The following is a 17245-nucleotide window of genomic DNA, read 5'->3' as shown; positions in this document are numbered from 1 at the left end:
AGAGGCAAGAGATATTTCTCTTCTCCACAGTGTTCAGATTTCCTCTGGGGCCCACTCAGCCTCCTATTCAGTGGGTACTTGGGGTAAAGCAACCAGACTGTGTAGCACACCTCTCACTTCCATCTAGTGCCGAGGTCAAGAATAGTGGAGCTATAACTCCACTCCCCTATACATCTTTATAGCATGGTGCTTAATAAACACAGGATCAACTTTACCTTACCTTTATCTCAAGGCAGATAGTATTCAAATGCATATATTTATTCTCTTCATATATGAAGTTTGATTCCTGGCGCTACCAGATTTTCTGAGGAGTAGTGGGTCTGGAACGGGGTTTCCTCAGCCTTGTGAGGATAATTGAGGAGCTATTTCAAGCAAATAGCGGCTCCGATCTAGAAAACCGAAATTAACAGCCATTGGATTTGTTGCGCCGACCACACAACGCTCTCTATTCGCTAAAGTTGGCACTAACTTTGCCGACAAGCGGCGGGTGCTCAGTTGGTATAGGTTGCTTGTGGACTCGAACCATGGAGTTTTTTTTAATATGAAGTTAAGTGTAGATTTAATACTACTGCAGTTTCGGACAAAACTCTTTTTCATAAGCTACTTATTTGGAACACCTTCAGAAAACAGTTACTATGTTAGTCTTGCTCTGAAATGCTACAACAGTAACAATAATTCATTTATGAATTTTCTTGCACCATACTAAAACCCCATCTGAAACAGTGACATCACAATAAAGACTAACAAATGTTAAGTATATATAATGATTGCTAAATTATAGATAAAGTACATAAGAGGTTCTTTTTCTGCCATATCCTGAAGGGTAGCTACTTGTTCTTTGCATATCGGATGGGTCATTACTGAAGAGAAAATGTAAATGAAATGATTAGGCATTAATAGAAAAGAAATTAGTTAGTCACCAGTCCAGCCTTCCTCTGCTTTGTACACAAATCATTCAGTTTTGATTCATATGGTCATATTTGTTTGAAAGAAGATGACATACATCATCAGCATACTCAAGGTCTCACAGTAAGTTCATCCATTTCCATGCAACTCCTCTCATTTTGTCATTCATAATTCTTTTTGAAATCCTATCCAGGAGTAGGAATAGTAGAGAAGATAGGAGACAATCCTGCCTAACCCCAGATGTTAGAAATGGTTCTGACAAATGCCCATGTTCGTCAGTGTCTTGTGTGTATTTAATACAGAAATTTTTCTCTTAGGTCCAGTTCTGAAATAATTATATTTGTCTGATATTTAAAAATGTAAAAGAAAAACATGTTTCCAGCAAGATTAAGGAACCCACAGCATTACTGGGTATTTGGACTTTTCCCATCATCCAGAATTCTAGGAAATAGAAAACACGATATTTTGGAAACTGGATCTGTTTCCGTCTTCAGGTGAGGAAGGAAGACAGAAACAGATCCAGTTTCCAAAATATCGTGTTTTCTATTTCCTAGAATTCTGGATGATGGGGAAACGTCCAAAAACCCAGTAATTCCATGTGTTATCCACCATCGTCAGAACCCTTTAGAATCAAGATTAAGGAAGTTGTCTAGAAGTAAATGCAAAGAAAAGTAATAATATGCTCATGTCTAGTTTCCAGACTCTAGGATGAAATTGTAATTTAAAAGACAGCCTCATAAGTATTCACATTGTGTCAGAATGAAAATATTTGAAAATGGCTAACACATCAAAATTACATTTTTTCACAAAATTAAGAGCAGATTAAATTTGTTTAATGCTCGCTACCATCAAATTCAGAATTGTCTTCTAGTTGCCTACCCAGATACCTGAAAGTATGTGAAAACATAATTGTAAAAGCTGCAGTGTGCACAGACATATAATGTGTTGTATGCATAAATAATCTATTTGAAGTTATTCAGAATATCATATAAAACTGAAGAATAAGTATTCACATTGTGTCAGAATGAAAATATTTGAAAATGGCTAACACATCAAAATTACAACTGAATATATGTTGACTGAATAATATATGTTATATTTTTAATCTGAACATGGAATATTATCTTCATGAAGAAACCAGCATTGTAATACATCCAGAATTTGAGGAAGTGGAGCATGTTAGTGTCATAAATAAACATTTACAGCCGGGGGGATGGGTAGGAGGCTAAGAGTTCCTCGCTGTAAAAAACCAGCATGTTACAAAATGTTACATGGATCATTGGGCATATTTTTAGGAATGACCTAAACAGCAGAAAATGGATATGAGATTTTGAACTGGTAAATTCAGAAGTCTTTATAAGTCAGGTTAGTTTTGAAAAAAGAGAATTAACAGAACATAAGTTAGTTATAATGGTGAGTACTGAGGTAAGATGGGGGCACGCAGTATCATAGTTGGTTGAGGCACTGTGCTACAGGCCAGAAGGTTGTGGATTGAAGTCGCAGTGAGGTGGATTTTTTCAGTTGACCTAATCCTTTCAGCCACACTATGGCCCTGGGGTCAACTCAGTCACAAACAGAAATTGGTACCAGTAATCTTCCTGGGGGATAAAGGGTAGCTGGCGCATATGGCTGACAACCTCACTGCCATCTGTGAGCCGACTGTATAGAGAAAATGTAAGAACCTCAACATCTCACAACCATGTGGACCTTTGCAGTCTGTCACGGGGCTAGCTTTACCTTTACCTTGCTGATATTACATAGGACTAGGGTGACATTAGATCAGCAGACAGTTTAACACCTTTCTGTGGAAATGAAAACGCTGAACATCACTCAGGGGAGAGATTTTTTCAAAACAAGGGAAGTGTATCAGCAGTTAGGAGTGTTGTGTTTGGTGTTGGTGGGATTTGTGTTTAATACTGAGAGGTTCTTAGTGTGATAACAGTTGTTTTCAATGCACATGTCACAACTGAAGATAAAAGTTAAAACACGAAAAAAAAAACTTTTATGACAAACTGGAGCACATATAAGATCAATGTCCATAGTAAAAACTCCGTGGCCTTTACTCCGTGGGCAAAGTATACCGACCGAGAGATCACCACTTGTTGGCAAAGTAACACAAAAAAAAAATTCTTGTGAAGAACTGGAGCATGTATAAGATCAATTTCCTTGTCCATGATTTATGCTAACCGTCTTATAGTGCACACAATTTTTCACCTTACTCTTCTCTTTTGCACTACATGTTTCAGCGCTAATGTGCCATCTTCAGGTGCGTTTTCTCTATGCATATCTAACTACTGCATTGAATGCCCTGATGTCTTCCTACTAAAATGACTAAAATACATATTCGTCATGTATAATAATAGATTTTAAATATTAAAACTCTTCAGGATTCGTCATCCTTACGTCGTATCTCAATATGCGGATCACGCCAATCCTCCTCTGTGGCAACACACTTCCTACATTCATGTGTGTATTGTGCTCTGTGTTGTGTCTTGCTTCTGTGACCGCTTATTCACATGACTCAGAGCTACAAGTACTTACAACATTATCACTGATTTCCACACTTTACAAATCACTACACGGTAAGTCTTCTCCAGCCTGCAGTGTCTTCACTAGTTTTTCCTTGGTAACAGCTCTCAACAGTGTAGATTCTTCGGACCTTCTGTTATCATTACTGTCTGGCAAATATCCCACAACTGTACGCTCAACTGAAATATAGCACTGTCTCTTCACAGCCTCCCTTGCAGAACTCAGCTCTTAACTGACAACTCATTTGCATGGATCAAGTAGAAAACATCGTTTCCAACAGTATCTCTGTTGTTGTAGGTGCATGTTTACCATGCTATTGCATGGCAACGACTGTTATCTCGTTATTTGTTTTGAGGTCTTTGCCTAGCAGTGAGTCTGTACGCCACAATGTACATACGTTTCTGTATGCAGCAAATGTATAGGCCCTACAATTAAAAGTACAGGCATATTGTTATGAGGGATGGCACTGCAGTGTGCTGCAAGTTGATAAATGACGATATTTCACGAGCACTTCTAAATACTTGTCTCAAATGGCCATAGATATGCCTTGTGGTTGTAATTAATTATTTATTTTTGATAATATTGATACTGTTTCTAGTCTTGGCTTTATTAGAAGTATTTGGTTCATTGATAGTATTCTCTTTCATGTGTAGTTAATGAATTTCTAATTTGTAATTTCTGTCACATGTCTGCAAACCCGTTACACACGGGTAAGTAAGTATGCTGCAGTATGAGAATATGGGTCTTTTATGGTGTTAATTTTCGTTAGTCTTTCCATTTTCTAAAAATTTGAATTATAGTCTTACCTGTTAGTTTGTTTGGGTATGAAGTAAAATCACTAAAGAAAGAACATAAATTAAGGGTGATAAAATCTTCTTGGCCTATCTACCACGTCATTTTGGTTAAAAATTACCAATGTCTTCGGGAACCATTTTTGTCCACATTAGACCCTAATGATGGGGACAGAGATGGCCCCTGGAATGTTGGTAATTTTTAATCTACTGACATGGCTGATAGGCCAAGAAGATTTTATCATCTTTAGCTGCTGTGGAAGCTTCAGACTGTAAATTGAGTGTGTTTGAAAACAGGAGACTGAGGAGAATATTTCACCAGTGTGAGAGGAACTAATGAATGAATGAATGAATGTATAAGGGGTGGGCCTTCTCAGCCCTTGCACAGCGACCTACAGTAGTCTGTTGTGCTTCCCCTTTTGATTATCCCCTGAGCAATCCTGCGCTTCAAATGAAGCGCAGGATTTTGTACGTGGGGGCATCAAAATAATCACTTGGTTCTATAAAGTATTGACCAAAGTGACGTAATGTTACATAAGCTAAGGCCTCACATTCACACAGGATAAGTGTGGCTGTTTCATTTTCTTCCTGGCACCTCTCACAAGTGGGACTGTCACTTAGTCCCAGTTTGAAGAGGTGTCCTTTAAGGTGACAGTGTCCTGTAAGTAGTCCTACCACCCATCGTAGCTGGTTCCTGTTGAGCTTCAACAGTTCCTTCACTCTTTTATCAGAAGGTCCTCGTATGAGTCCCTTAGCTTGCCTGAGTCCAGTTAAGGATTCCCAGTATTTCTTATGTTTTATGTTAGTCCGGTCCCTGATTGCCTGTTTGCCAACTTCAAGAGAGATGTCACAGGCTGGTTCAGGTCCTATGAACGGATGTTCAGTTCCAGTCTTGGCCAATTGGTCTGCTATTTTGTTTCCAGCAACACCCTCATGCCCCAGCACCCATATCAGTTGTACCCTGTTATGTTTGGCCAGTTCCATGAGAGTTTGGTGGCAATCCCAGACCAATTTTGAGTTGGTCTGGTGTTTGTCAAGCACTTTAAGTGCAGCCTGGCTGTCAGATAAAATGTAGATGTTCTTATTTCTGTAATTCCTATCAAAATTCTCCATAATACATGCCTTAATGGCATATATAATACTTCTGCCTGGAATACTGTCGTGTACTGCCCAAGGCTGAAACTAAGTTTCCACCTCGTGCCATAGCAGTACACACCAGCTCCAGTGCCCTGATTTGCCTTGGAACCATCTGTATACCAGATCAGTCCCCCCTTTCTATCGGGCCAAAACCCATCTTCCCAATCACTCCTGTCAGGAAATCTGACTGAAGGGTTTTTCATATACATGTCTCTGTATCATTTTGTCAGACCCCATTTGTAATATGGGTTCATTTCATGTCCTGAATTATGTATGCATGGCCGAAACTATCAGATCTAGGTTTCCATTGATCACTGCACTGGAGACGGTAGATTCCTGCCTTGGCCTATGCCTCCAACTGTAGATGCAGTGGGGGGAGTCCAAGGAGTATCTCCAGTGCAGCTGTTGGAGATGTTCGAAATGCTCCTGTAATACCTAAGCAAGCTAACCTTTGCAATTTGCCAAGTTCTGTCTTGCTTGTCTTGAATTTAACTCTGGGCCACCATACTGTGACACCATAAGTAATTATAGGTCTCACAACCGCAGTATATATCCAACGTACAACGTGTGGCTGCAGTCCCCAAGTTTTCCCAAACATGCCCCTGCATGTCCAAAAAGCCTTATAGGCTTTGTTAATGACTTTGTCCAGCTGCTTTTTCCATATCAGTCCCTTGTCTAATATTAGACCAAGGTACTTGACATCGCTGGAGAGCTTGATTGTGTTATTGAAAAGGGTCGGTTCCTTAAGGCCATTTATAGGTCTGTTCCTAGTAAACGGTATAATTACTGTCTTATTAGGAATGATGGAAAGACTTGTTCTTTCACACCATCATTGGACCATGTACAGAGCTGTTTGAAGACACTCTGATACTGTCAAAAGGACTTTTCCGTTTATGAGGATTGCTATGTCATCAGCATATCCTACTGTATAATACCCATCATCATTAAGTCCCCATAGGAGATCATCAACGACCAGGCTCCACAATAGAAACGAGAGCACGCCCCCCTGTGGATGCCCCCAGGGTTTCTCCTGATAGTGTGGCAGCTATGGTTTTGCTTTCCAGCATAGCACTGATCCACCTGCATATTGCAGGCTCTGTGTCATGCTTTCCCGTGGCCTGTCTGATTATATCAAATGAGGTTCTATCAAAAGCTCCCTCTATGTCAAGGAATGCTCCTAAGGCAATATCCTTGTGTTCAGTCGCACTTTCTATGCATGTTACCATGTTGTGTAGTGCACTTTCAGTAAGTTTACCTGTTTGGTAGGCATGCTGCTTTCAGTATAGAGGATATGTCCTCAGCGCCCCGTCCCTGATATGCTTATCCACTATTTTCTCCATCGTTTTCAAAAGGAAAGATGACAGGCTGATAGGACGATAAGCCTTAGCCTTGGTGTAATCAAGTTTCCTGGGTTTTGGGATAAACGTCACCTTAACTTGCCCCAGGCCATGGGGATAAAACATATGCCATGCAGGCTCTATAATGCGGCATAAGTGTGGAACTAAGAGTTCTGTCCCATGCTGCAAAAGTGCCGGTACAATTCCAGTTGTTCCCGCTGACTTAAATGGTCTAAAGATATTCAGTGCCCATCTGATTTGAGAGGAACTAACATAGACATATTAGAGAAAATAGTATTAGAATGAATCTAAAGAAATAGAATGTAGACAGGATTCATCTGGCTGATAATAGCACTCAGTGGTGGGCTGTAGTGAACATGATAATGAACCTTCAGGTTTCATATTAGGCAGGGAATTTTGTGACCATCAGAGATACTATTAACTTCAGCATCAAAAATTATGAGGTGTTCAGAAGTTAAGTTACATTCTGAGTTGGTGTGTTAAGAGAATTTTACAGTTTACAGTAACCCATGGCATAATGTGTGTGTGTGTGTGTGTGTGTGCGTGCAAGATGGAGTATTGCATCATTTAAGTAGAATGCTCTAATTTTATGTCAACATATTTAACTTCAAAGATAGCTTTAAAAAATACAAGAGAAACTGTGAAACAAATTTATTCTTCCTCGTGAATCTTAGAAATTATGTTTTATTGTGTATTCTTTTCTGGTGTAATATTTGAAATTATCCAGATACAGTACAATATAGTAATAGATGATACATAGAATGTTATTTATTTGTTCAAGAAATAGTTGTGTGCAAGTAGGAAGCAAATAATTACCAGTCTGCTGAGGTCATTGATGTGAGTTGAAATAGACATGAGTCTGAAGAGGCTATATTACACTACTCAAAAATTTGAAACATTGTAAGGCTGGTGTGTCATTGGATGAAACCCTTTGAGTAGAGCAATTTCAAGAAACTCTTGGTACATTTTGAAGGAGATTTTTAATGTGTTGTTGGTAGATTCATTGTTAGAAATTACTGACAGTTTTGTATTCCATTCGTTATTGAATACAGCTAGAAGTAAGTTAAATTAAAACTTTATATTTTATCCTTTAAAATGTTGAGCCTAGTTGACATCTTGCTAATTTATATGTAGTGTAATGTGGCCTTTAAGTAACTTACTCCATACTAAATATAGCCTGGGCTACTTCCAAACCTTCCTCAAACTGCCCCCTTCTGGTAGGACTCATAATTAACTTGGATATATGCCAAGTTAAGGAACTTCCAACATGGTGCAGGCAAAGTCTTAAAATAGCAATTACAATTTTTTAACTTCTGCTGGGAAATAAAAGTCCAATTACTACATTAAATTGACAGTCAGTATTTTAAACTCACATACAGAAATTTACTTCCCTTCTTGAAAGTTTACTTTTAATATTTCTGTTACAAGATACATGAGCATTCTAATTATTCTTGTATGTTGTAACATTTGATCTTACAGTAGAAGCACATGGAAACAAACTATAACAGGAACTGTGTAGGAGTGTAACTTGTCATTGATGATGTGAAGTTAAGTGTTGGAAGAAGATTTTTTGTTCGAGTTAGTGCTAATGTTTGGGAATATTCACTGAACTCGCTTTTATTTTGAAGGGTACTGTAATCTGTTAAAAGAGAAGTTTTCAAGATAACAAAAAGAGCTACATCAAGGGATCATTGGTTGAAGACATCTTTTTCTAGATGGTCATCCATTATGTAATGTCTCAATCTACTTACATTTTGGAGAAGTGTGCTTAGATATTTTTGGGTAATGTGTCTCCAGGGGATGGTGTGTGTACTGGGAGAAGAACGTGCAGTATGCATTATTCAAGATCTTTCAGCTGCTACAGCTGGCGCCAAGAGCACACTCTTACTACCTGCTTCGACTACAGTCCAGGATTTGTTTCAGACAGTTGGAAAAATATTCCAATATGATCCAGAAAGTTTTGAGCTCATCTTACAACGCACTTCTGATACAGAATCGGTTAGCTTCTAGTAGGTTACACACATAGAACCTCTGTTACCCAGGCATCAACTGTGTAAGAAACCTGTACCTGCTTTAATACATGTTTTGGTTCTGTTTGTTACATAGTTTACTTTAAGAGAAAATTGTCTCTATATTAAATTTATATTATTTTAATTCAGTTTTATTCTGTATTTCATAAATTTTTAGTAGGTAGATTCAAATTTTGTTCAGAACTTCGTTTTTATTCATAAGTGAGTTCACTCACATTTTAGCTGTTGCTTCTTACAGACACAGTTTTGAAATTCAGGCATGTGTGATATTCTGTGAAACATAATAAATTTTGAGCAGTGGCTATAAACTCTCTTATATTCAATGCAGTATTATCATCTGTTTTGGAAAATATCTGGGGACATTCCCCAGATGTGTCAGAAATTTGGAAATTATGCAGTATTCTTATTAATGTATTACAGTACATTGGATTATCTGGGTCTTATGTTTCTTTCTCTAGGTTCATCTGTGTGTATGTAATACCAATGAGGTCATTGAATTTTCTTCACTTGACCTAATCCTTCCGGCTGCACTTTGGCCCTGGGTTTCACTCAGCCTCTAACAGAGATGAGTACCAGGAATTAAATAAGTAATTTTCCTGGGGAGTAAAGCGTGGCCGGCACGTAAGGGTGACAACCTTACTGCCATCTTTGAGCTGATTGTCTAGATAATGTGGGACCCTCACCGTCTCACAGCCCTATGGGCCTTCATGGCCTGTTACAGGGATAGCATTACTTTACTTTACTTTACTTTATATGTAAGTTGTACAAACTCATGCCATGTGGTAAAAGTGAATATTGCCTACCTTCAACATTTAGTAATTACATTATCAAACAACATAAACTCTTTCATGTATGATATCCATATGTCTGCCATCTTGCTGCAGAAAACAGCTCTGGACACTAAATAAGCACATTTTAAACTCCTTTGGAATGAGTTTTGGAACTGCTTACTTACGTGTTTCTATAACTCATGTGTTTAAGTTCTGTAGTCATTTACAATTTCTTCGTGTTTTAACAAATTTAATACCTCCTTGTTTAAAAAGTGGTTATATGCTGTGCGATATTAATGGGTTTTGTTTGATAAATTGTGGATCTCCCCCATTTGGTAAATTATATGATATATTACCATATGTAATGAATTTGTATGTGTTATAATCTTGATGTGGGGTTGCATCATCATGTTAACTATATTGAAATGGATTTCACATGATTATTTTGTCACTAAGGTTTTGGATATTGTAATGAATTGGATAACAGTCTTGCTGCATATTCTCAAGAGCTCAAGGGTCAAAATCTCAGGCCCAGAGAGCTGCTATCCTGAGGTTTTTCCTCCCCCCACCCCAATCTCTTCAGGCAATTGCCAGGGTAGTATCTTAAATTAGACTTCATCCTCTTCCTTCACGAAGTACCGTACTAAAAATGGTAAAGCTATCGCCGTCACACGCTGTGGAGGCCCATAGGGTTGTGAGATGTTGAAGCTTCCACATTTTCTAGACAGTCAGCTCACAGATGGCAGTGAGAGTGTCAGCCTTACATGCAGCAGCCCTTAACCCCCAGGAAGTTTCCTGGTACTCAATTCTGTTATAGGCTGAGTTGACCCCAGGGCCATAGGGATTAGGGCAGTTAAAAATACAGTGACCTCATCAGGAATCAAACCGTCCACCTGCTAGCTTGTAGCATAATGTCTCAACCAACTACGCTACCATGTGCCCCTAATCACCCTTGCTATTTGATGACATATAGTCTGAGCTACTGACAGCATTGTTACGTAAACAGAAATAAATAGATACAATCATGAAGAGAATGAGACAGTGTATCAGAATAGACCAATACTGCTTCTTGTCCCAACTCTGCGCATTGTTCAAAAAATCTCCATACTAATAAATACGGGAGTCCCGAAGAAAGCAAGCATACTCTTGATGACAAAGTACATTGAAGTAATTTATTTGAACTCATAAGATGTTTCTGTGCATTATATAAAGTGTGCAGCATATTTAGTATGGAGCAGTAAGATAACTTTTTCTGGAATCTTCTTTTGTCTTGTTTTGTAATGAGATCTTGAACATGCTTGCAAAGTGTCATGATGGAATATCATAGTATGCTACATAATACTGTGCTATGACAGCTGGAGGCAGAAATAGTGGAGCCAGGAAAGACGATCATTGCTAGGCAACGGCTCTGTAAGCACCTCTTCTCAACTTAGCAATAGCAACAGCTGTGTCTTCATCATTCTGTTTTGCTGTCAGCTTATCTAATAGGCTAGAATTTTCTTGGACTTCTTCCTGCAATTGGAATTAATCTTTTTTAAAATTAATTCTAATGTGAGCAGATATATTTTCAAGATTATGGTCTTCTGGGATATGATGTTATGTAGTTTGATAAACGAATACCATTGTTTCATAGGATTCTGCCTCTTCCATCTTCAGGTCAGAAGAGTGACTTCCATCTGGAAGAAGGAGGCAGGTTCCCTTGAAATATTGGCACCAATTTACCAAACTGCACAGTGGAACATCCCAGAAGACCTTAATCTTGATATTTACCATTGTGAGAATTTCAGATCTTACAAATATCAGTATACTGTGCTGTATACAGTATAACACACACAGTCACAGGAGCAAGACACAACAAAAGCACAACACACACACGATAGTGAAGGAGTGCTCCAACAGAGGAGGATGGGCGTGACTGGCGTAGTGAGATGCGACGTAGCGATGAGGAATCTTAAACAATTTTAATATTTTTAACGCTTGACATTTGTCAATATATATGATAGATATATATTTTAGTTATTGTAATGTGAGGACAAGGCATGCAATGAACTAGTTTGGCGTGGATTGAGTAAGCACCAGACGATGGCATTTTTATGCCGAAACATGTAGTGCGAGTGAGAGAAGGAGATAGATGAGTGTATGCACTGCAAGATGGTTTAAATAAATCATGGACAAAAATTTTCTCATTTTTAGGTTATCCTTAATGAACATAAGGAGAAGACCATTGTTGCAGTGGGTGTGAACTTTGAGCCTGGAACCCGTAACACAATCATAATTACAAACATGCCAACTGCTCCAAGATGCAAAGTGGTTCCAGTATCTGTAGACGGTGAAGATGACATGCAGTTGGGAGCTTCAGCCAGTCCTACAGCCATAACAGACTATGCACATCCTCCACCTGCACCCCCTCCTCCACCTCCTGCTGTTGGTAGTGCAGAATACTCATATGCGACTGCCCTGATCAAGCATAACACAGGTACATATAAGTGAATTGGCTGTGTTTTGAAATGAAGAGAATGTTATATTGAGAACCCCTCCCAATGAACCTTCTTGCTTGGATCATGATGTTCTTTACAGTGTATACTTCAGTTGTGTTAATCTGATGTGTAATGTTCAGTCCAAATACCAGTTGTCCCATAAGTCTGAATACTAATGTAGTTATTTTCTGCTTTCATGTTAGATGCATAATATTGTCATGTTTGAAGTGATTAGACACGAGGTTTGGCTTGATAATTGAATTTATTGAACACTTATAACATGTAACTGCAAGTAACTATAACAATGTAGCTAATCTGCACACTTAACATGTCACTACCGTGCGTGTTAAGTGTCAGGCTGTTATAGTCTTCGTTAGTCATTGCTTGGTAGTGGTGTCTAACAGTGCAACTCCTCTGCTTCCAGGCTCATGTTGTTGCCATCTGGCAACCATCTCACAACTACTCATGACCTCCTAGCCATGTCTAATCAGTGTTACGATTGATGGTCAGTCAGTCTGTCTTGGTGTGGAGCACCCATCTGGGGCCCCAAGGCCAGATTTTTATTTCTGTCAGAACGGTTTACGTCCCTATTATATAGCCTTGGCATATACTGTGTAGAAAATGCCATGTTGCATAGCAGTGGCCCAGTAGTTCCTCTCTTGTTGCGTGCGGGTTTGTTGCTATGAACATGTATTTATGATGCCATTGCCTAGGAACATCCATCTCTTCTTGGACCACCATTCCAACCTTCTGCCCTCATGTCACAATGTTTTATTTTATTGACTCTTAGGGCTGGTTATTATGTATTATGTTTTTGTTCTGTGTTTTTGTGACATGACACCTGAAAGCCAGAGTAGACATTCATTGCTAGGCAACAACTTGGTAAACAGGTTCCCACAGAAATGACTATGCACATAGCAATAGAAGAACAGCTGTTTCTGTGCAGTGGTAAAATAAACACACCTCTGTAACAATAGAGGAATTGTTAGGAAGTGGGGTTTTCTGTTATAGTCGCTCTGAGGCTATATAACAAGGATCTCAGGCAGCTGAAATAGAATTGACGGTGTCTCAGGATTGGGTAGTCGAAAGTGATTGAAGATAGTTGGCAATTGCAACAGAGAATTGTATTGAGATTTCTGGAGTTGGCAGTTGGCAGATGATGGAGGAGTCAAGCAAGTTCAGTAGAGGGTTGAAAGTCTGGCAGTGAAGAGAAGTCTTTATGTGTGCTGTAGTGCAGTAATATATTGAGTGTGTGATTCAGTGAAACTGTTGTAGTTCTTGTGTTAAAATCCGTTGCCAGGAAATGGCTAGTGGAGACTAATAGACTGAGGACAGTAGTGTGTGTGTAACAACGAACTGTGAAGTGTGTAGATCAGCAGTAATGCCATAATTATGTGTAGTTTGGTGTGTTGTTGTGTACAGGTGGTCAATAAATCCAATCATCCAATCCAAACCCCATCTGTAGCTACACCTACAACTGACATTACTAACTTCTAATATAGGCCGCGCCATAGCTCAAGCGGTTAGTCACTGGCTTCCCATCGCAGTGGCCCGGGTTCGATCCCGGGTCTGGTCAAGTGGGATTTGTGGTGGACAAAGTGGCGCTGGGGCAGATTTTCTCCAAGTACTTTGATTTCCCCTGCCAATCTTTATTCCAGCAATTGCTCCACAATCACCCTCACCTATCATCTGGGACTGGTACAATAGGCCAGAAGTGGCTACAGTGCAAGAGACTTAGTCCCACCCCACTAACAATAAAAAAAAAACTTCTAATATATTTCTGTGATAATATTGTATCATGTCATCCTGTTGTACTTCACTTATTCCTTGTTAGTTATTAGCCATCTGACATGCAAGTTTCTAAAACATTTAAAACTTTAAACTCTCTCCTGTATCACTGGTATATGCACACTACAGGTTTTGACCAGCATTGGTCACCTTTATGTGTCTCTAAAATTGCTGATAAAACTGTTGTGCTTTCATCTGTAGGTTCAGTTCTTGGGGTATGTCCTCGCCTATGAGTCCATGTATTCTGTGGTAACGGGTAGTGTTTCTTATTGTGTCATGTGTATCTGTTATGTTTCTTAAGGTTTTAAAAAGCAAGTTCCATGTGAGACCGCAATTAGCTAACAGGGAGTAAATTTCTATGATCTTTGTTGAGGTATTTATGTTCTTTCCTAACATATTAATGTCATCAGAATAAACCAGTAAGTACGTGGTCTGTTCAGTTTCAGTTCCTGCTGTTTCTCTTGGACTTTCAAAACAGCATATTTTACCATGAACCTGAAAAGCAGTGTCAGTAGAATATACCCTCATTTCAAACCATTCTCAGCATGAAATTTAATGTAAATGTTCATCTGCATGGACTTGATTCAAATGCAACGTAATTAACAACTGTGTTTATGGTTATACCACAGTTATCTTTCAGCATTTGTCTTTTGAGTCATAGGCTTTATTGAGGCCTGTAAATGGTAGAAAATCTGGTAATTTTACTTCCACTCCTACACTGATGTCTGATGAATGCAAAAGATATGGTCATTATTTAAATTGTTATGTTGGTATCTGCACTGACAGTCCTAAATAATTTCACCCACATAAGTTTTATATGAAATTATTAAAAGTGGGATTACTTGATAATTTTGTTACAGTGCGTTATATCTCTGTTTTAAAAGATACAACAGATTGATTTCATTTTTGTGGCAATTCTGCCTTATAAAAGGAACTTGTCCCTGTGGTTAACTAATTAATCACTGCATCATGAAGCTATATGATGGGGCAGATGTATAGATCCACGTTTTCTTGATCTCAGCACTAGTTGGACATGAATGGTCAGCTTCACGCCTCAGCTGCTTTACCCCTAGGGAAAGAGCTCTTGGTGCCCATTGCAGGCCCCAGAGCAATTCTGGTATTCCCAACAGTTGTGCTGTTGCTAGTGGAATATTTTGTGTTTGTTTGATGACAGGTTATGTTGGTTTGGTAAATCAGGCAATGACCTGTTATCTCAACAGTCTCCTCCAAGCTTTGTACATGACACCAGAATTTCGTAATGCTTTGTACAAGTGGGAGTTTGATGGCACAGAGGCAGAAGCAGTGAAATCTATACCATACCAACTGCAGAAATTGTTCCTCAATTTACAAGTAAGTACAGTTTGTAATTAATGCATAAACATGTAAAACTTAAGATCTAAAAGTTTGCAGCAATGATATACAGCTGTTGACTGTTCAGGCATTATGCATTGTCCTTTTTTCTTTCTACCGGGGACTAGACATTGTCTTGGTCTCAGGTAAAAACTGACTTAGTTAGGCCCAGTCGATAGATCCAGTCAGTACCTGTGGACACCAGAACCAGCACAAGACAATATATAAATCAAAGACAACATAAACCATCAGTGGGAGTTAAGACAGACATTACAATACTCCACATACATGAGGCCATGCACCTATGGCTATGCATAATTTAACAACCAGTGTCTGTAAAATCATTACTCTCAAAATATAAGCGAACACTAGAGTCAAATTCTAAAAAAAAAAATTTGGAATAAATAATTAAAGAACAGGATGATAGATAATTCCCAAAAAGTCAGTAATTGTATATAAGACATACGTGATAAAGTATGTAAAATTATCTTCAAAGATAACAAAAAAGTTTGAAGACATTATGCTTAAGATGGTCTGTATTCATTTCAGAATCATTTGAATGTTGTGCAATATATGGAATGTGGTCATGAAAAGTGATCAGTCAGTATTCCATCACAATCACATGCACATAGCACCCGTCACTTTTCCTAACCAAATTATGGAATAAACGTTATTTGTGATTGTGTGGTTTAGTCTTGTATAAACCCAACACCTTTCCCTTACTTTGACTGAAGAAGGAGCCAGTAGGCCATCCAGAATTTTGAAACATTTTATTTTTTGTTTGTTTTTTGTGTGGTGCAAAAAACACAAATTCTGCAGTGAATATGTATTCATTATTTACATTAACATTGCCAAATCATGTTGTTGTTACAACAATTTTCAAACATGCTGATAGAAGAAAGCATTCAAATCAAAGTGGTTACTGCTAAAATGTTGCAGACATCATCCAAATCAGCAGTTGAAACAACAGAACTGACACGCAGCTTTGGATGGGATTCTGGTGAAGCTTGGCAACAGCATGATATCCAAGAGCTTTGCAGGGTTATGTTTGATGCTCTTGAACAGAAATTTAAACACACAGATCAAGCTGATCTCATACAGAGACTCTATGAAGGTAAGAGTTTGACTGTGTTCAGACTGCATTCTGAAATTCTGTATTTCAGCAAATTTTTTACCAAAGTTGCTTCCAGATATAATGTGTTAACTGCTTCATTTCACCAATTTAAAATATAATTATCCTTCATTCCCAGGAAAGAAACTCACAGAAATATTCTGATGTATTGAAGGGTTATGCCAAGTTGGTGCGATTGTATGAACTCAGTTGAACTGTTAAACTTTCTTAGCAAAAGACATCTCAGTCCATTGCACTGTTTGGTGTTTAAGTGAATAATAATTCTGTCAAGTGTAACCAGTTTAACATAAGAATATATAAATACACCTTTACATGTTTCGCTCAGCACTGGCCATCATCATAAGGTTCTCCAACAATATAAGGTAATATTTCTATATAGGGATTTTTACCATTAAAAATCAAAACTAGTTACATCAAATTTTTGTTAAAATTAAATATTAATGTTATTTAAAATGGTTAAAAATATAGCTATATAACATTGACTTGATATTTTCTTTTTTGCACTGTTAGTATTGTCGCGTATCGGGCGTATATCGCGACAAATTCTCGATGTATTCGATGTAGCGAATTTTATTTCACATTCGCACTTACAATCACCCAAATTACAGATTCACGACTACTGCTATCTGCAGTATCACAATTAGTACACTCCAAATGCCACAATACAACTGACTGGCTGACTGACTCTGAATACAACTCGGCGACTGTTACAGTACAACTCTGGTAGCCACATTAGAACTGACTGTGAATAGCCTTCGCTGCGCCTCATGTAGCCTCGATCGGACCATACGGAAAACGGCCGCGTAATAGGCACCCTCTTTGCCTGGCGCTGTGTTGCTATGTAACGCTAGCGGAGGTAACCGCTGTTACTATCGTAACGTCGCCGCTGTTGACTCGCGTTGCCTAGCGACCGCGATATCCCTCGGTGACGTCACCGCGGAGGGGAGTGGCGGGGCGGGAACTCGCCTATTACCGTA

At 38.6% G+C, this 17245-nt stretch overlaps 1 protein-coding gene across 5 annotated transcripts in view; it reads left to right on the top strand.

Moving 5' to 3' along the window:
- The window catches only part of LOC111873922 (ubiquitin carboxyl-terminal hydrolase 47), a 67008-nt gene that overhangs the window by 3891 nt on the left and 45872 nt on the right, over positions 1 to 17245 (top strand). Inside the window, exons 1-5 of one of the 5 annotated variants that reach the window (XM_023869018.2) lie at positions 7971 to 8075; positions 8519 to 8719; positions 11715 to 11997; positions 14961 to 15136; positions 16076 to 16250. In XM_023869018.2, coding sequence (XP_023724786.1) covers positions 8522 to 8719; positions 11715 to 11997; positions 14961 to 15136; positions 16076 to 16250 — 832 coding nt within the window. In that variant the 5' untranslated portion in view covers positions 7971 to 8075; positions 8519 to 8521. Of the gene's footprint in view, positions 1 to 7970; positions 8076 to 8518; positions 8775 to 11714; positions 11998 to 14960; positions 15137 to 16075; positions 16251 to 17245 lie in introns of those variants that run through there. The other 4 variants (XM_023869017.2, XM_023869021.1, XM_023869020.1 and 1 more) reach the window with 4 other exon arrangements.

Source organism: Cryptotermes secundus, unplaced genomic scaffold, assembly GCF_002891405.2.
Source record: "Cryptotermes secundus unplaced genomic scaffold, Csec_1.0 scaffold639, whole genome shotgun sequence".
In the NCBI taxonomy this organism is placed as follows: Eukaryota; Metazoa; Arthropoda; class Insecta; order Blattodea; family Kalotermitidae; genus Cryptotermes; species Cryptotermes secundus.
The sequence above is the reverse complement of the archived record's forward strand: the minus strand, read 5'-3'. Positions and strand labels throughout refer to the sequence as shown.